This window comes from Saccopteryx leptura, chromosome 2 (genome assembly GCF_036850995.1).
Source record: "Saccopteryx leptura isolate mSacLep1 chromosome 2, mSacLep1_pri_phased_curated, whole genome shotgun sequence".
Taxonomy (NCBI): Eukaryota; Metazoa; Chordata; class Mammalia; order Chiroptera; family Emballonuridae; genus Saccopteryx; species Saccopteryx leptura.
The window spans coordinates 383,025,996-383,045,142 of NC_089504.1; the positions used below are offsets into that span (position 1 = coordinate 383,025,996).

The window sequence follows — 19,147 nt, forward strand, 5'->3', positions numbered from 1 at the left end:
CAGCCCAGCATTGCCTTTGTTCCAGTAATAGCTGCATTACTGCCGACTGACCTTATAATCCTGTGCACCTTGTAAAAGTTATGATTTTGAATTGCTGCTTTTAATAACGTTATATTAAAGTTTTAATTAATGAAAAAAAACAAACAATCTTTATACTCTTTGGGCTCACTTTCACTTTTGATATTTAGGGAAGGAGTTATTGTCCTTATATTACAGAGCTCCTTGGGACACTAACTTTGTAGTTAAATCAACTTGTCCATGGTCAAGTGGCAAGTTAGAAGGTCTAGGACTCAGCCTCCTAACTCCTGTTCCAGTGCCCTTCCTACTGAAGGATGTAGGATGTGTAGGGATGTTGGCTGCCTGGGCACTTGCTGCCTGCGTAAAGTTCCAGGCCCTGCCTGCTGTCCCCAGGCAGTCTCCTCACACTCTGTTCCCCATCTTCAAACCTGATGTGGGGGACCACTGTCTGGCTTACTTGATGCCATGTCACCCTCGGGCATAGCGGGAGTGATGGGAGGGTTCTCTCTGTGTTTTTGGTGCCCAGACTACCTGCAAACTGCCTCACGGTTGTCTGACTTTTCTTGTCTGTGTGCTCCAAGCTTGAGGGGTCCTCTAAGAACTGTGGTGCAACGCTTTTATCTTCCAATGGAGGATGTCACCAGAGTGGCCCAATGGCCTGCAGCCAGAGGCCAGCCTGGGAGCCAGGTGTCCTGCTGACTCTCTGCTGAGGTTCAGTACCTAATGTCACGTCTGCTCTTCTGTTTTTGTTTTTTTTTTTCTTTTCATTTTTCTGAAGCTGGAAACAGGGAGAGACAGTCAGACAGACTCCCGCATGCGCCCGACCGGGATCCACCCGGCACGCCCACCATGGGGCGACGCTCTGCCCACCAGGGGGGCGATGCTCTGCCCATCCTGGGCATCGCCATATTGCGACCAGAGCTACTCTAGCGCCTGAGGCAGAGGCCACAGAGCCATCCCCAGCGCCCGGGCCATCTTTGCTCCAATGGAGCCTTGGCTGCGGGAGGGGAAGAGAGAGACAGAGAGGAAAGCGCGGCGGAGGGGTGGAGAAGCAAATAGGCGCTTCTCCTGTGTGCCCTGGCTGGGAACCGAACCCGGGTCCTCCGCACGCTAGGCCGACGCTCTACCGCTGAGCCAACCGGCCAGGGCTTTCTGTTTGTTTTTTCACAGGCAGTTTCATCTGGTGATGAGAAAGAAGGGTTGAAACACCCTGGGCTGATGCTGAAATATTCTACATATAAGAACCTGGCCCAGCTGGCAGCCCAGCGAGAGGACCTGGAGACAGCCATGGAGTTCTACTTGGAGGTACAGCTTTGGCAGTGCTCAGTTCCCTGGTATTTTTGAAAGGTCTTGGTGGAAGGAGTGAGGTTGAGGTCTTATTGGCTGGAAAGAATTTGTAGTGGTACATCATCAAGCTGTAGTCCCCAAGGCTCTGGTCTGTGAGTGTTAACAGTGAGTTCAGAGAGGCCTGGAGAGCAGGGGCCTATGTGTGCATTCTTTCTGTGCCACTTAGGGCACTTGTACTATAGGTGAATAGTCAACATCAGTATAATGGGAATAATAACAAAAGATGTTGGTGCCTGACATGTGGTGGCACAGTGGATAAGATGTCAACCTAGAATGCTAAAGTTGCCGATTTGAAACCCTGGGCTTGCCTGATTAAGGCATATATCAGAAGCAACTACTGTTAGCTGATGCTTCCTGCTCCTCTTGTTTCTCTCTTTCAAAAAATCAATAAATAAAATCTTTAAAAAAATAATTGTGAAAATTAAATGAATTGGTATGTGTGCTAGTGCAAAGAACAGAGCCTGGCACCTGACATCCTGTACCTATTCATAATAGTAATGCCATTATTTCTATAATACTGTCACCATCTCTGTAGGCACCTCTGAAGTGCCAGACCCCGAGCTACCTACTTTTTATGCACCTGCTGACCCTCTCATTATCTTGCAAGGAAGTTGTCTTTATCCCCATTTTAGTGATGAGGATACTGAGGCTCAGGATCGTGCTGCTGGTCCAAGCAGCGGCAGAAATGTGAACCGAGTCTACCTCCAGAATTCAATCTTTTTAGAATTCCTCAGGACTCTTGTATCTTATTTTAATTCTACTTCTTTCATTTTCACTTCTGTCTGATACTTGAGAAACACAGATGTTTAGATTGACAAAATATATCAAGAAAATGTTCTGAATGAGGTAAATTGGTTCTTGTAACTTTTATTTGCCACTTTCCTGGATAGTTTGAGTGACTGGGACAGTGTTGTGTCCCTCCTGTCATCATAGGCAGGCTCAGTGAGAGAGCTGACTGAGTGTGTGTGTGTCCTCTGCTGCTTCCAGGCGGTCATGCTGGACTCCACGGATGTCAACCTTTGGTATAAAATCGGACACGTGGCCCTGAGGCTCATCCGGGTTCCGTTGGCTCGCCATGCTTTTGAGGAAGGGCTGCGGTGCAATCCTGACCATTGGCCCTGCTTGGACAACCTCATCACTGTCCTATATACCCTCAGCGATTATACAAGTGAGTAAGGCTTTGATGCTTTCTTCCATGTGCTTGTATTTTTGGGACAGAGGAGGGATGGTGGCTTGGGTAAGCTAGAAACCAAGGTTAACACTGAAGGTCTTTTTGTCTGACTGTCAGGAAGAATGGAGATGTTTTTATATCCCTTCTTTATTCTGCTTGTCTTTCTTACTCAACTGAGATTTATTGAGTATGTTATAATAGTAAGTAGCATGAGAGGTTTTCCCTTTGGTTATCTCATTTCATCCCAGCATTGTGCTAGGACCTGTATCTTTTTTTTTTAAGTGAGAGGAGGGAAGGCAGAGAGACAGATTCTCACATGCTCCCCATCCACGATCCACCCAGCAAGCCCACTACAGGGTGATGCTCTGCCCATCTGGTGCCGTTGCTCAATAACTGAGTCATTTTTTCAGAGCCTGAGGCAAAGGCCACAGAGCCATCCTCAGTGCCTGAGGCCAACTCGCTTGAACCAATGGAGTCGTGGCTGTGGGAGGGTAAGAGAGAGAGAAAGAGGATAGAGGGGGTGGAGAAGCAGATGGTCGCCTCTCCTGTGTGCCCTGACTAGGAATTGAACCCGCGACATCTGCACACTGGTCTGATGATCTACCAGTGAGCCAACTGGCCAGGGCCAGAACCTATATCTTTAACTTGCTGACTGATGGCTTAACAACTGCAGCTTGATTTTTTCTGGTGCCAGGGAGCTCACTACCTCTTGAAGCTGCCTGTTCCTTTGCAAAGTAGCAGTGCTACTGGGAAGATTGCTATTAGAGCCCCAGTCTGCCTTCCAGATGGTTCAGTTTCCTGGTCTCGTCCTTGCCCTCTGCTCTTGGCCTTGCCTTCTGCTCTGCAGTGAACACCTCTGCCTGTTAAACGGGCTGGTCCAGAGATAGGTACAGATCAAGTGTTCTGGCCTTGGGGGTTTTGGTCCTTCCATGGAGGTCAGCCTTCTCTGTGAATGCTCTGAGGCCAGAGTAGAGGGTGGGTTTCCAGGAGTGCTCTGAGCCCAGGAGCACTCTGAGCAGGGCTGACCACGTTTGCTGCAGGCTGGTCCCAGCAGAGCCCAATTATGTTTTTGATGACAGACATGCTGACCAGCGTTTGTTATCACTTCCAACATTTATGCCTGGAAAGCTGCCTTACAGAGTTTTCCTTTTCCTTTTTAAGGAAATGTCAAATAGCACTAGGATGGAGTTTGTTGAGAAGCATGGGCCTGCTCACCTGTTCCCACCTTCAGTTCTTGTTCTCTGCAACCACTTTATAAATCTTTTTGAGATAAAACATATACACAGTGAAGTGCACACCTGAGGTCCATCAGTTTATACAGTCATGGTGCACTTTTGACAGGTCACAGGAAAGCAACAAAAGACGATAGAAATGTGAAATCTGCACCAAATAAAAGGAAAATCCTTCCAGTTTCTGTAGGATGATGTGGCAGCATATGTGCATGTGCAGATGATGACATAACACCGTGTATACAGCGGAGCAGCCCACGGCCATGCCAGTCGAGATGTGGACGGTACAGAGGAAAGTTCAGTGTGTTCTGTGGCTTGCTAAATTTGAATCTGTGACCAAAGTACAATGTGAATATTGGCGCATTTATAACGAAGTGCCACCACATAGGAATAACATTACTCGGTGGGATAAGCAGTTGAAGGAAACTGGCAGTTTGGTGGAGAAACCCCGTTCTGATAGGCCATCAGTCAGTGACAAGTCTGTAGAGGATATACGGGATAGCTACCGAAGGAGCCCTAAAAAATCTGTGCGTGAGCCCACATCGAACTGCACTGAATAGGTATGAAACTGGGAGAGTTTTCCTTTTATTTGGTGCAGATTTCACACTTCTATTGTCTTTTGTTGCTTTCCTGTGACTGGTCAAAAGTGCACCATGACTTTAGGGACACACTGTATATATGAATACGTCAAGGTGTAAAACATATGCGGAGCCCTAGAAGGCAGGCTGCTTTGGGTCTGTTTCCAGTCATTACTAGCCACTGAGGTGACCTGATTTCTCCCTTTTCACCAGAGATGAGCTCTGCTTATTGTTGAACTTCCTCTAGGGGGCATCAGATGGCAACAGGTACTCTTCTCAACCTGGCTCCCTAGGCGGTGGTTGTCCTGTCTGAGAGCGCCCCTAGGTAGGGTGTGGTGTTCACTAGGCTTTTTTATTATTGCTGTATATGTAGCCTATTATGTGCATTCACAGTTTGAGTGTCTGTGCTTGGACATTTGGGTTATATCCAGATTTGGGTTTTTGCATAATGCTGCTGTGAACGTTCTTGTATACTTCCTTCGGTGGACATAGGTACTTGTTCTGTTCGTTGCTCAAGTTTTCACTCCTACCAGCAGAATTATGTTATTCCCTGTGGAACATTGTTTTGACTCTAGCAGTTTCTTCTTCCAGAGCCCTTTAATCTCCTCTGGGTGCTCCTCCTGCAGCTGGAGTCATTAGTAGTCAGCCTTTTGTCCCTGGCAACTTGGTTTAGTTCTTTGCACGCCGTCTCATTTTAGAAGTTTTGCTTGGTCAACTTAGGTCCTGTGGGAAAAATAGGTTTAAGAGACTGACCTGATGCATATATCTGTGAGAGCCCTGGTAGATTTGACACTCATCTAAGCCCCAAAGGGAAAGCAGCATGTTTAATTGACTCCCAGTGGCATTTATACATTTGAGGTGAGCAGGCAGGGGTGCTTGGGGTTAATGCCTACTGACCACCTCTTGTTGCCTTGAGGCTTCTTAGGCCTTCCCTCTGCAGCTCATTTGGTTAGCTTTATTGCAGCTAAAATGCTTTCTGGGAACTGGCATCATTCAGATGCCCAGTGCCTCCCTGGTTTTCTCTCTGGAAGTCACTAAAGGCCATCCCCTAGTCCTACTGTGTTCCCGGAGAAGCCATGTCTTTGTGTACAAATGGAGTTGCACTGTGACTGATCCCCTGACTCTTCCCCAAGCTATCTTATGGCCTTCCTTTTTTTTTTTTTCTTCTTTTTTTTTTTTTTTTTTTTTCATTTTTCTGAAGCTAGAAACAGGGAGAGACAGTCAGACAGACTCCCGCATGCGCCCGACCGGGATCCACCCGGCACGCCCACCAGGGGCGATGCTCTGCCCACCAGGGGGCGATGCTCTGCCCATCCTGGGTGTCGCCATGTTGCGACCAGAGCCACTCTAGCGCCTGGGGCAGAGGCCACAGAGCCATCCCCAGCGCCCGGGCCATCTTTGCTCCAATGGAGCCTTGGCTGCGGGAGGGGAAGAGAGAGACAGAGAGGGAAAGCGCGGCGGAGGGGTGGAGAAGCAAATGGGCGCTTCTCCTGTGTGCCCTGGCCGGGAATCGAACCCGGGTCCTCCGCACGCTAGGCCGACGCTCTACCGCTGAGCCAACCGGCCAGGGCCTGGCCTTCCTTTTGATCAGTAAGTATACCCATCAACCCATCTGTGCAGTTGCTTCTCAGCAACTCAGTGTATGGATTGGGGAAACCTTCCTTAACCAGGCTTCCATGGTGGGGCACTGAGTGATTTCCTGATGTTGAAGGCCGTTTTGCATTTAGCCAATAGCTAATCATTGTGGGCCTGTAAGTTTTTCTACAGCAATTCCTAGAAGTAGGATTGCTGGGTCAATTATGTGTAAGGCTGGTGGTTCTTCAGAAAGATCGTACAGTCTGCCCTGCCCTATAGTGGTTGGATTGCCCTCTCTGCTGTGGGTAATATTATTTTCAGAAATCTTTCCTGATTGAATCAGTTAAACTGGGATCTTGTTATTGTTTACTGAGCATTTCTTTGATTCTAGAGCAGGAGTATTTTCTGGCTATTAACTGGCAAGGTTAGAGCTTCAGAACGCACACTCAGAAGTCAACTGTTTCTTCCCCTGCAGCATGTCTGTACTTCATCTGCAAAGCTTTGGAGAAGGATTGCCGGTACAGCAAAGGGCTGGTTCTCAAGGAGAAGATATTTGAGGAGCAGCCTTGTCTCCGGAAAGACTCCCTCCGAATGTTCCTTAAATGGTAGGTCCTGCCTCTTTCCTGCCTGGGTCTGCACCCTCTTGCTTCCTTCCCAAGTAGCTGGTGAATATCAGGAAGTGTATATACTTGGTTCTCTCACGTCCTGACCTCCCGGAGGATGAGCCCCTGCACTTCATCCCCTTCATCATCATCTGGTGAAATGGCTTTGACCTGCCTTATGTATTACTCAGCCGTGTGCCTAATCTCAGTGCTGCCGCCTTGACTGGCTGCTGCCCTCTTTCCCCACTGCCCTGTCGGCTTTTGGTGATTGTCAGCTCTTCTCTGGCTGCTTGCAGCAGCCTGATGTCCACCATGTTTCCTCCACATTTGCTCTTCCCCTTTTCAGGGTTTTCCTCCCAGTACTGCCCAAGTTCATTGTCCCACACACACTTCTGATTCTGTGCCATCCCTGCCTTGCCTCCAGGACAATGTACCCATAGCACTGTCCAGGAGCACTGTGCAGTTCTGCTTCTTCCTCTCCCATGAGGAGAACTGTCTCAGGTCCACCCCATTGTGCTCTGTCTTGCCCTGGTACCTGGCCCCCACTTCGCCCTTACCTGGAATGCCATGTTTCCACCTTTCCATGTGTCATGCCATTGCACCTCCTTCATGTGCCAGTTCTCAGGCCACCTCTCAGCAACTTTCCGAGCCCTGGCTGCCTTCCTTCCCTAGCGCTCCAGCTGAAACAACTCCTTCACCCTCTGGTGTTTCCTTGGCTCCTGGAACTCAGCTGGTGTGTGTGTGTGTGGGAGTATTTATCTCAGTATGTCCCATGTTATGTCTCTTGTTCACATCTGTCCTGAGGGGACTGATCTTTGGAGCAAGTGGCTCTGTGGTGGAACTCTGATGGGAGGCATCAGGACACTGGGCAGGAGTGCAGGTACTATTGGGCCACCTCTGGCAGAGATGGGCCTATCGAAGGGGATCTGAGGCCTCAGAGCCCCACCCTTCTGTAGTTTAGAAACACCATAGACTTTGCTGAGCTTGGCTGGTCTGATGATGTTTTGTTGTGATGGGCAGGATGGTCTAGGTAAATTCTTTAAAAGTTTTCTATAAATAGAGAGCAAGACTTTCTTTTCCTGTGGCTTTTCTGACATTACTCTGATACTGTTAATACATACGAAAACACTTTGCTCAATATTGAATTGCAAAAGGAACAAAGGGTATTAGTCATTTCTAGAGTATGTGGATATTAAGAATGCTAATTACTGCCCTTCCAAGGCCAGACTCAAGTGGTATTTTATTTGTTGGAAGAATTAATGTAAATTAAAGGGTATTAATTTAACTGCATCCCTGTCTGTAAAATTTCAGCTTGGCTCTGATTTGTAACATTGTAATTTCTCTGTCTTACACACTATGCTATTAGTGACATGTCAATCCATGATGTATCAGTGAGTGCAGCTGAGACGCAGGCCATCATAGATGAGGCCCTGGGGCTGCGGAAGAAGAGGCAGGCCCTGACTGTGCGGGAGAAGGAGCCGGACCTGAAGCTGGTGCAGCCCATCCCCTTTTTCACGTAGGTTGTCTGGGTCTCTGGAGATGCTGGGTTGGCAGGTGGGTCATGTATAAGAGTGTGAAACTGGCCCTGGCTGGTTGGCTCAGCGGTAGAGCGTCAGCTTGGTGTGTGGGGGACCCGGGTTCGATTCCCGGCCAGGGCACATAGGAGAAGTGCCCATTTGCTTCTCCACTCCCCCCCCCCCCTCTGTCTCTCTCTTCCCCTCCCGCAGCCAAGGCTCCATTGGAGCAAAGATGGCCCGGGTGCTAGGGATGGCTTCTTGGCCTCTGCCCCAGGCGCTAGAGTGGCTCTGGTCGAGGCAGAGTGACGCCCCGGAGGGGCAGAGCATCGCCCCCTGGTGGGCAGAGCGTCGCCCCTGGTGGGCGTGCCGGGTGGATCCCGGTCGGGCGCATGCGGGAGTCTGTCTGACTGTCTCTCCCCGTTTCCAGCTTCAGAAATAAAATTAAAAAAAAGAAAAAAAGAAAAAAGAAAAGAGTGTGAAACTGATGCTAGGCTGGTGGTGTGGGTAGGAGCTGGGTGCACATTGACTGATGTCTGAGGAGTTGGCCTACTTTTTGACCACTAAGAAACAGCCAGGCCTTTCCCAAGTGGGCCCAGTCTTTGTCCTTCTTTGCTGTTGCTGTTCTTGACCCCAGCCATCTGCCACATTCCTGTAAGCCCCCTCTCAGTTGCCTCCCCAAGGTGGGAAGAGGAAACTCACATTTGTCAAACACTTGACAGGAGGAAATCAGAACAGTTAAATTGTGAATGGAGAGCCTAGAGTTGATTGTAGGTCTGGGTTTGCTGGCTCTCAAGCCCATGCTTGTCCTCCAGGGCCCTTGTGAGTGACAGAGTGTATGAACCCCACCCCCAGCCTGGGTAGGACAAGCTGGTATTGGCCGCCCAATAGAATTGGGGTAATTTAGCCCCATAGTGAGATCTAGTGTGCAGTTTCTTTATTTATCTTTTGGTAAGAGGAGGGAAGATAGTGAGGCAGACTCTTGCATGCACCCCAACCAGGATCCACCTGGCCACTCTGTTGGCCAGTGCTCGAGTACCCAGCTGTTTTTATCTCCTGAGGCTGACTCTTGGACCAACCGAGCCCAGGGCCATGCTTGAACTAATTGAGCCACTGGCTACAGGAGGGGAAGAGGGGGGGGGGAGGGGAGAAACAGATGATCACTTTGCCTATGTGTCCTGACCAGGATCGAACCCAGGACGTCCATTCGCTGAACTGATGCTGTATCCACTGAGCCACCAGCCAAGGCCTAGTGTGCAGTTTCTGTATTTAAAATTCTGACATCGAATCTTGAATCTTTAAATTTAGCATGCTTCGACAGCAACGTTCCTACCCCCCCCCCCCCCCCCCCCCCCGCCAATACTCAGAGGCTTTGTCACCTAGTGGTCCATAGCTCCTGTCCTGGATCAGACAGACCTGGGTCCAATCCCGGCACCCCTAGCTGGGTGACCCTAAAGATGTTACATGCCACTCCCTGAAAATGGGGGAGGGCCACATCCCTTTCTTACAGGGTTGTGGTGATAATTAAATAGAACACCTAGTGGTGGCTAGCACAGAGACGGCACTTAGTACACAGAAAGGGCTGGCTCTGATCCATATTATTACTTCTGCTTGTTCCTGCATGTTGAGTTTCCTAGGAATATCTTCCCACACAGGTGCTGAGATGGTTAGGGAGAGAGGACTGTTCTTTGGGATGCTCTTGGATTCTGGTCAGGTAATCTTCCCCTTATTTCAATAGCTGGGTCAGGACACCATCTCATCTTGAGTGTTGGCTCCCCGACCAAGAGGGTTGGGGGTTTTGGAAGGGCCCTAGGTGCCTCCTTGTTAAAATGAGGGAGCAGAAGTCCTGAGGGAATGATGCTCTGAAGGATTGTGATGATGTCACTGGAAAAGAGAAGTTGTGAACTGCTGTCCCAACTGCCCTCTGGGGTGCAGGGTGAAGGCCAAATGGAAGCATGAGGGGGATAGGTTGGGCTGAAGGAGGTTATGCTTGTTAGTAAAGTATGGGATTGGATTATTAAAAGAAGATTCTCTGGGAGCAAAAGGTATGAGTCTTTAAAATAACCACTGTCTCTTCCAGGACTTGGCAGTTTTCCAGTAAAGAATCAGATGATAAATGCTTTAGACTTTGGGCAAGGTACCATCTTTGTTGTGTGTGTGTGTTTTAACAACACTTTAAAAATGTGAAAATCTCCTGACAAGGCAGTGGCGCAGTGGATAAAGCGTCGGACTCAGATGCTGAGGACCCGGGTTCGAAATCCCAGGGTCGCCGGCTTGAGCATGGGCTCATTCGGCTTGAGTGCGGGCTCACCAGCTTGAGCATGGGGCCGCTGGCTTGAGCGTGGGATCATAGATATGACCCCATGGTCACTGGCTTGAACCCAAAGGTCGCTGGCTTGAAGCCCAAGGTCTCTTGCTTAAACCCAAGGTTGCTGGCTTGAGCAAGGGGTCACTCACTCTGCTCTAGTCCTCCAGTCAAGGCACATACGAGAAAGCAATCAATGAATAACTAAGGTGCCGCAATTAAGAATTGATGTTTCTCATCTCTTTCCCTTCCTGTCTGTCCCTGTCTTTCTTTCTTTCTTTCTTTCTTTCTTTCTTTCTTTCTTTCTTTCTTTCTTTCTTTCTTTCTTTCTTTCTTTCTTTCTTTCTTTCTTTCGTCTCTCTCTCTCTCTCTCTCTCTCACACACACACACACACACACACACACACACACACGAGTGAAAACCATTCTTAGCTGTATAAAAGGGACTGGGGGCCACAGTTTGCTGCCCCCTGGTCTATTCAATGCCTATGAGGCCTGAGTGAGGCCCAAGTGAATGAAATTGTGTCTTTAAGGCATCCAGCACAACAGCTGAGGAGTAGATTCTTCCCTGTCTGACTGTAACTCTTACTGAAGGCAGGAGAAGAATGGTAAGAAATCCCTAATATTCCTTGGAGCCTCCATTCTGGATTTTGAAGCACCATCCTTTTCATTTCTTCTACAGTATTTACTGGATGCCAGCTTCATGTTGGGCGCTGTGCTCTGTGCTGTGGGCTCAACATGGGGGGGTCCCAGGGGTAGTCAGTCATCAGAAGGAGCACATGCCTGCGCTGATGGGCACCCTGATGAGAGAAGTATAGCACTGGTGGAGTCCACACTGTTTTGGGGGCTGAGAAAGCTTAGGTGCCAGAGCAGGAGCCTGACAGAGGAGTGGACACTGACCAGAAGAGGGCTTGGGGCCTGGTGAGAGCATTGTTTCTGGGAAGAAGGAAACTTGTTTGAATTTCCTGTAGTATCCTGAGTGCGGTTTTGTTTGCAGAACTGAAAGAAAGCTAGCATAGTGGGTGTCGGGGCATGTTGTGAGATGAGATGGGGGCAGTTGGGTGGGCCAGGCTGAGGATTTGGTTTTAGCCTTAGAGCATGAGAAGAAGCCATTTGGGGGTGATTGATGGATGGACATATCATGCCATACCAACATACAACATAATATATACATAGCACAACACATACCACAACAGAAAACACAATAGACAGCACACAACATAACACACTATACCACAACATAATATGTCACACACAACAGAAAACATACCACATCATACTACAGCACACAATAAAACACAATGGTCTTAGTTTGCCAGCCAGCAACCATGGCCCACATGGGACTTACTAAGATGCTGCTCCCAAGAGACCCTGCCCGGGGACCCATTTAGTTCCTTTAGAACACATCCTTGTTAGCAGCCCTTCTCTTGCTCCCCTAAGAAAAAAACTAGATTAGTGACAGCAGAGAAACGTTACAGATATTTTAAAGATTTGACCTATAGGGAGGAGCTTTTCAAGAGAGTCAGAGATTTTTCTGCCTGTCTGGTTAAGTCTGGAGGTGGCTGAGGCTGAGATGCTCCAGGGCTTCTGCCCCGGCTCCAGCTGCTCCACCTCAGCTGCGGTAGATGCAGGATTTTGTCAGTAAGGCAACGACAAAACTATGACATTCCCTCGTGGGGATGGCAGTCCTGGGCCAGCTGGACTGTGTTCAGAGCACCCTGTGATGGGGTGCTGACCAACTGTTGTGACTGTTTCCTTGCAGCTGGAAGTGCCTTGGAGAGAGTTTGCTGGCCATGTACAACCACCTCACTACCTGCGAGCCCCCACGGCCCAGCCTTGGCAAGAGGATTGACCTGTCTGACTACCAGGACCCCAGCCAGCCCCTGGTGTCCTCTGTGGTGGTGGCGCCTGTCAGCATGATCCAGCCAAGTCCTGTCAGTGCCAGCCCATCCGTGACCGTGGCAGAGCCTGTGCTTTCCTACTCCCCTCTGGCCACAGCCAGCTTCCCGCTGCACAGTCCCAGCCTGCTGGAGACAGGTGTCCCCATGGGTGAGCAGGCCTCTTGCGGTTGGCTTTTGGGGAGACCCAGGTTGCTGGGCTGGGCAGGAATGAGTTTTGAGCTGGCCTAGTCCCCAGAGGAACAGGTCCTGCTGATTCTCTTGGTCTGAGGTGTAAGCAAGAGCCCCTGGACCAGCAGTGGAGCCTCTTGGCCTGCTCCTGGGGCTGCTGCTCCTCAGGCCTTTGATCCCTAGGTGCCGCTTCAGTAATGAAGCCTACTCAGGGAGGAGTCAGGGCTCAGGGATGCAGCTCCTTCGGACCACTCAACACCTGGCTGATAAGTCTTGGCGTAAAGATTATTCTTCCTGCTTGTGATAAGTGAGCTGGCAGGTCCATCTGCTGGTTCTGCTCAGTTGTTGGCCATACGCCATAGCACTCAGCACTGCTGTGTCTGAGTTTTTTGGCCTTAAAAAATAACAAAGTTCTCACCTCATGTGGTAGCATATTTTTAATTGGTTTTATTATTATCATTAGAGTTGTAAAAAATTTCAGACAAAAACTCCCCAAGCTTGACCCTGGCCGGTTGGCTCAGTGGTAGAGCGTCGGCCTGGCGTGCGGAAGTCCCGGGTTCGATTCCCGGCCAGGGAACACAGGAGAAGCGCCCATCTGCTTCTCCACCCCTCCCCCTCTCCTTCCTCTCTGTCTCTCTCTTCCCCTCCCGCAGCTGAGGCCCCATTGGAGCAAAGATGGCCCGGGCGCTGGGGATGGCTCCTTGGCCTCTGCCTCAGGCACTAGACTGGCTCTGGTCGCAACAGAGCAGCGTCCCGGATGGGCAGAGCATCACCCCCTGGTGGGCGTGCCAGGTGGATCCCGGTCGGGCGCATGCGGGAGTCTGTCTGACTGCCTCCCCGTTTCCAGCTTCAGAAAAACAAAACAAAACAAAACAAAACAAAAATCCCCAAGCTTTTTGATTTTCTGTGTCACTGAAAAATATCTGACAGTTAAGTTTCTGAATGAACACATAAGCAATTGTTACTAATTTTTTAACTTAATCATACGTGACTGTCCTCTGCTGTCTGTATAATTCATTTGATTCTTTAACCTTATCACTTCTTTAGAGTGGGGAGAGGTCACTGTTGCTACTCTAACCCATCCCAGGTTCATCCACGTGGCCACAGAGGTTCTTGCAGCCATCCAGCATGAAGGGCAGGGGACTGGGGATGTTTGACTTTGAGACCCTGGAGTTTTGTAGCCAATGAAAAGTAGTCTTGGCCTGACCTGTGGTGGCGCAGTGGATAAAGCGTTGACCTGGAAATGCTGAGGTCGCCGGATCGAAACCCTGGGCTTGCCTGGTCAAGGCACATATGGGTTGATGCTTCCAGCTCCTCCCCCCTTCTCTCTCTCTCTCTGTCTCTCCTCTCTATCCCTCTCTGTCTCTCTCACTCTCCTCTCTAAAAATGAATAAATAAAATAAAAATTAAAAAAAAAAATTAAAAAAAAAAAAGAAAAGAAAAGTAGTCTTGAGATCTGGCTTGTGGACTCTGGATTTGAGAAAGGTGTGATGGTTATGCAGTTTGAAATTAATTTTACTCAGGATACTGGAGATTTATTGAATGTCAAAGAAGATAAAGATTAAACATGCTGGCAGAGATTGAAAGAGGGCACTGACATGCCTTGTGCTGTATTTTTGTACCTCCACCCCTTGAATGGTTTCAATTTGCACTCTTTGTGAAGGCGAATTTTCTGGGGGAGATAAAGCCAAGAAGGGAGTAAAGCGGAAGAAAATTTTGGAAGAGAATGGGGAGACAGCAAAGCGGCGGTCTGCCCGAGTCCGAAACACCAAGTGCAAAAAGGAAGAGAAAGTAGACTTCCAGGAGCTTCTGATGAAGTTCTTGCCATCCAGGTATAGTACACATTCTTCTGATTTGCAGATGTACAAACTTCCAGCGTGTACCACCAATGTTTCTCATTCCATCACCACCCTCTCTGGGCACCTCCTTTGTTTTCTCATCACTTCTGTGCAAATGACTGAAGCAGAGATCTCTCTGGATTGGGATCTTGGGTGTTTCTTGCCTCTGAACTATGTGAGGGCAGGAACAATGATTTGTGAATCTTTTGGAAGACCAGGCACTTCCTGAGCCCTCAGGAGATAGTGGATTCCGGAGTTGGAGGCGACAGACGTCCACATGCACACACACTCATGTCCCTGTGCTCTCATACCCACTTTGGGGAGGCCTGGGCTGCTGTTCCTTGGATGCAGATACCGGGAAGCCCCCAGAAGGGGCACACCTGCTTTCAGGGATAGTCTTTGTCTGGTTTCTCCAAGCTCAGCAGTATTTCCTCACATCTGAGAAGGTAGGGACGGGCTGGTAAATCCTTCCTTGGTTTCCCTAGCTCAGAGTTCCTCTGAGAAGCCTGCAGGAGGAGAAGGGGCTAGGTTTCTGGAGCTGGGATTCTTGGGCCACAGTGCTCCTTCCACAGATTTTCACCAGCCCTCCTGCTTTTTGTATATGCTTTCTTGCCTCTGTCAGAGGCTCCAGGGCCCTCGATCCCAGGGTGTGTGGTGTCGAAGAGTGGGCTTGATGTTCCCCTCCTCACACCCTTAGTTGAATGATGAAAACAATCCAGTTTCTGCTGGTCCGCCATCTTTCTACCTTCTAATGTTTGGTGGTCACAGTTCTTGTCTTGTGGGGCTTTCTCCCCCATCCCCTGTGTCTTTGTGAGTTTATGCCTTTTTATTTCTTCATGGGTCACTGGGGTGGGGTTTGGGAAGTAACCGTGTGTATTCAGTGTGCATCTTTACCAGGAGTCCTCAGCTGGGGTTTTGGCTCATGACAGTTTATTTCAGTGATGGCAACATCCAAGTGGAAGAGGCAGAGCTTCTTGGAGGACTGGGTTCTGGACTCTGCTGCTCACTTATTCTAGTTTTCTTCTGCCTAGTACAGATTTCATTTTGTTAATAGTAAACATTTAGGTTTCCTAATGTGTGGTGTGGCTTTTGTGATTTTGGTGTATTCATACAGGCTAAGAAAACTGGACCCTGAGGAGGAAGATGACCCCTTCAATAACTATGAGGTTCAGTCAGAAGCCAAACTGGAAAGCTTCCCAAGCATTGGATCTCATAGACTGTCATTTGACTCGGCCACATTCATGGAATCTGGTAGGAATTGAGCAATGTGATCATTCAATGTGGGGAATTTTATTTTTTAACTTTATTGATTTTAGAGAGAGGAAGAGAGACAGAAACATCTATTTGTTTCTGAATGTGAGAAGTTCTTCCTCTTGTTATCTGGAACCTGCTTAGGTTTTATTCTGGGAGAATGGTTCTGGGTATGTTATAAAATGTGGTCAAGAGGCTGCCTGGATTTGTGTTAGGCCTGAGATCCGTGGCCAACTTGGAGGTCTGCTGAAATGTCCGTACTCATACTTGACTGTGCTCCCTGAAGGACATGTGCTTCAGGTCAAACCCAGGGGCATTTATTTGCAAGTCAAATGTATCTGATACAACAACTGTTGAGTGCATGAGTGTGCCAAACACCATGCTTTGTATTTTTTGTGCACAATCTCACTCAGTGCACATGGCAGCACTTTAATACCTATCTTAGACTTGGAGACTCAGAGAGGCTTGCTCACAGCCAGTGAGGGCTGGAGCTAGGATTGGGACCTGACCTCAGCCTGACCTCAGCACCACCATGTGGTAGGAGGACATGAGCTCTTCTGCTCCCACCCAGGCCTGCCGTCGCTCTATTCTCTTCCAAAGAAAATGAGAGACCCTGGCGCAGAAGGTTTTTTATTCAAGTTGGATTGTTTCTCCCTCCCCATGCAGAGAGGCAGGATGTGCACACATTCCTGCTGGAGAACTTGACCAATGGGGGCATCCTGGAGCTGATGATGCGCTACCTGAAGGGCATGGGCCACAAGTTCCTGCTGAGGTGGCCCCCGGGCCTGGCAGAGGTTGTGCTCAGCATCTACCACAGCTGGAGGAGGCACAGCACCAGCCTGCCCAACCCACTACTGAGGGACTGCAGCAACAAGCACATCAAGGTTAGGCGGGTGGAGGGCTCTCGAGGGCCAGTGTCAGACTGGGACCAGGGGATGGGCACAGGGACCTTCTAGGGGTGAGGGGCTGCTACTGTGTTGAGCCTGCTTAGCTGCATCCACTTCTAGGCTTAGAACCTGGGCCCCTGGAGGGTTTGAAGCAGGAAAACATGGAACGTGCTTTGTACCTAGAGAGACCTCTGGTGGCTGAGTGGAGGATACCCTTAGGGTTGGGAGTGGGCACAGGGTCCATGGCGGTGGCAGTGGGATGGGGGCTGTGGAAGCAGAGCTGACAGATGAACTGAATGTGGAGTTGGGGCGGACTTCTAAGGCTGGCCACAGGATGGTTTACTGAGATGGAGGAGAGCCAGCAGAGATGCTGGGCAGAGTGAAAATTTGGCTATGTTTGAGGTTCCAGAGATTATTACCGATTTTTAAGCAAGAGAGAAGCAAGTGCAGAGGCAAAGTAGGTTTGCTTAGGGGAGTGGTGGGGGCCTCCAGCAATAGGGGTCTGAGCCATGCTCAGCCCACCTGCCCATAGCTCTCTGCTCCCCAGGCTCCTCTACTCGGTGATTCCCAGGGCTCAAAGTACCCGGGGTGCTCTGGTCCCCTTTTCCCAGTGAGAATAAGGCTGAATGCTGAGGAGGGAACACTGGGAGATTTCAGGGCTGGCCCCGGTATTTCTGGCTGGGGTCACTGAAGGTGAAAAAGCTTGGGGTTGGCAGGTGCTTAGGGCCTGTGGGTCAGTGTTCCTTGGTCATATAGCCTCCACTGAGACACCTCAGGAACTGCCTCCTGACACTTTCGGCCTGCTGAGCCTGTTCCCGGGGGAAAGTGTGAAGTGGCAGGAAAAGCTGAGGCTTTGGTCCCCAGACAAACAGGTTGGTCATTTCCCACCTTTGCTGGCACTTGGACAGCGCCTCATAACCGCCACGCCTCTGCTTCCTCGTGTGCCCTGGCAGCAGTGCGCTGGCCCTGGTACTTCTAAGGGTTGAGTGCTGTAGTGGGAATGCGCGTCTTGTCTGGTACTCTGCGGTCCCGCAGGACTGAAGACTGGTCTCTGGGCTCCTCCCAGGTGTTGTCACAGTGTAGATCCATATGCTTCTTTTTATGTCCTGACAAGTAGCCACTGGTTATCATTTATTAAATGGGAAATAGGTAGAGGTGATATTTTTATCAAAGTAAATTTTAATTTTTCTCCATTCCTGACACATCATCATCATCATTATTATTATTATTATTATTAAGTGAGAGGTGGGGAGGCAGGGAGGCAGAGAGACAAACCCTGCATGCACCCCGACCGGGATCCACCTGGCAAGCCTACTAGGGAGTGGTGCTCTGCGCATCTGGGGTCTCTGCTCTGTTGCTGCGAACAGAGCTATTTCATTGCCTGAGGTGAGGCCATGGAGCCATCCTCAGAGCCCAGGGTTAGATTTCTTGAACCATTTGAGCCATGGCTGCAGGAGGGAGAGAAGGAGAGAGAGAGAGAGAAGAGGGAAGGGTGGAGAAACAGGTGATTGCTTCTCCTGTGTGCCCGGATCAGGAATTGAACCTGGGACTTCCACACACTGGGCTCAGCTCTACCGCTGAGCCAACCAGCCAGGGCCTTCATCCCTGACCCTTTGATAACAGTTTGTGACTCCTGACCTTTTGGTGTCTGTCATGCAGGACATGATGCTGATGTCTCTCTCCTGCATGGAGCTCCAGCTGGACCAGTGGCTGTTGACCAAGGGCAGAAGCTCTGCAGGTAGGAGGCATTTTGTTTTCTGTGGCAGGGGTAACTTTCTGAACGCTCAGCAGTTAAGAAGAAGAAGGTGCCCTGGCCGGTTGGCTCAGCGGTAGAGCGTCGGCCTAGCGTGCGGAGGACCCGGGTTCGATTCCCGGCCAGGGCACACAGGAGAAGCGCCCATTTGCTTCTCCACCCCTCTGCCGCGCTTTCCTCTCTGTCTCTCTCTTCCCCTCCCGCAGCCAAGGCTCCATTGGAGCAAAGATGGCCCGGGCGCTGGGGATGGCTCTGTGGCCTCTGCCCCAGGCGCTAGAGTGGCTCTGGTCGCAACATGGCGACGCCCAGGATGGGCAGAGCATCGCCCCCTGGTGGGCAGAGCGTCGCCCCTGGTGGGCGTGCTGGGTGGATCCCGGTCGGGCGCATGCGGGAGTCTGTCTGACTGTCTCTCCCCGTTTCCAGCTTCAGAAAAATGAAGAAAAAAAAAAAAAAGAAGAAGAAGTCATGGGGAGGCTAAGTCATGGAATTCCTACTTGATTCTGCAGTGGGAGTATTTCCTGGGGCAGCTTGTCAGTCCTGGAAAAATCCAGGGTCTCAAGAGAAGTTCCTTGGCAATTCTAGAAGTGGTTAGCAGCAGCTGATCCCCAGAGGGAGCCACCTACCTTGCTTTTCTGTTACTTAGGATTGAAGGAAGGGGATCTTAGTTTTCTCAAGTTTTCATGTGACAATTTATATGTCCCAATATAATTTTCCTATATAGGGAGCTGAGGGCAGTCTCTGGGAGCAGAAGGGCATCTGGACCCTGCACATGAATTTGACTCTTTCTGGCCTGTTTTCAGTGTCTCCTCGGAACTGTCCTGCCGGTGTGGTGAATGGCAGGTTTGGGCCTGATTTCCCAGGAACTCACTTCCTGGGTGACCTCCTGCAACTGTCATTTGCCTCGTCCCAGCGGGACCTGTTTGAGGATGGCTGGCTGGAATTTGTGGTCCGTGTGTATTGGTTGAAGGCTCGGTTCCTGGCGCTACAGGTTTGTTCTGTGATTGGCTGCT

General features: G+C 49.9%; 1 protein-coding gene across 2 annotated transcripts in view; it reads left to right on the forward strand.

The window, feature by feature from the left end:
- CABIN1 (calcineurin binding protein 1) overlaps window positions 1-19,147 on the forward strand; it is a 155,902-nt gene that overhangs the window by 10,711 nt on the left and 126,044 nt on the right. For both annotated transcript variants that reach the window (XM_066365493.1, XM_066365494.1), the window contains exons 5-14: window positions 1,189-1,323; window positions 2,353-2,533; window positions 6,394-6,523; window positions 7,887-8,036; window positions 12,102-12,388; window positions 14,072-14,240; window positions 15,361-15,497; window positions 16,164-16,381; window positions 18,044-18,122; window positions 18,938-19,125. In XM_066365493.1, the coding sequence (XP_066221590.1) occupies window positions 1,189-1,323; window positions 2,353-2,533; window positions 6,394-6,523; window positions 7,887-8,036; window positions 12,102-12,388; window positions 14,072-14,240; window positions 15,361-15,497; window positions 16,164-16,381; window positions 18,044-18,122; window positions 18,938-19,125 (1,674 nt within the window). The remainder of the gene's footprint in view (window positions 1-1,188; window positions 1,324-2,352; window positions 2,534-6,393; window positions 6,524-7,886; window positions 8,037-12,101; window positions 12,389-14,071; window positions 14,241-15,360; window positions 15,498-16,163; window positions 16,382-18,043; window positions 18,123-18,937; window positions 19,126-19,147) is intronic.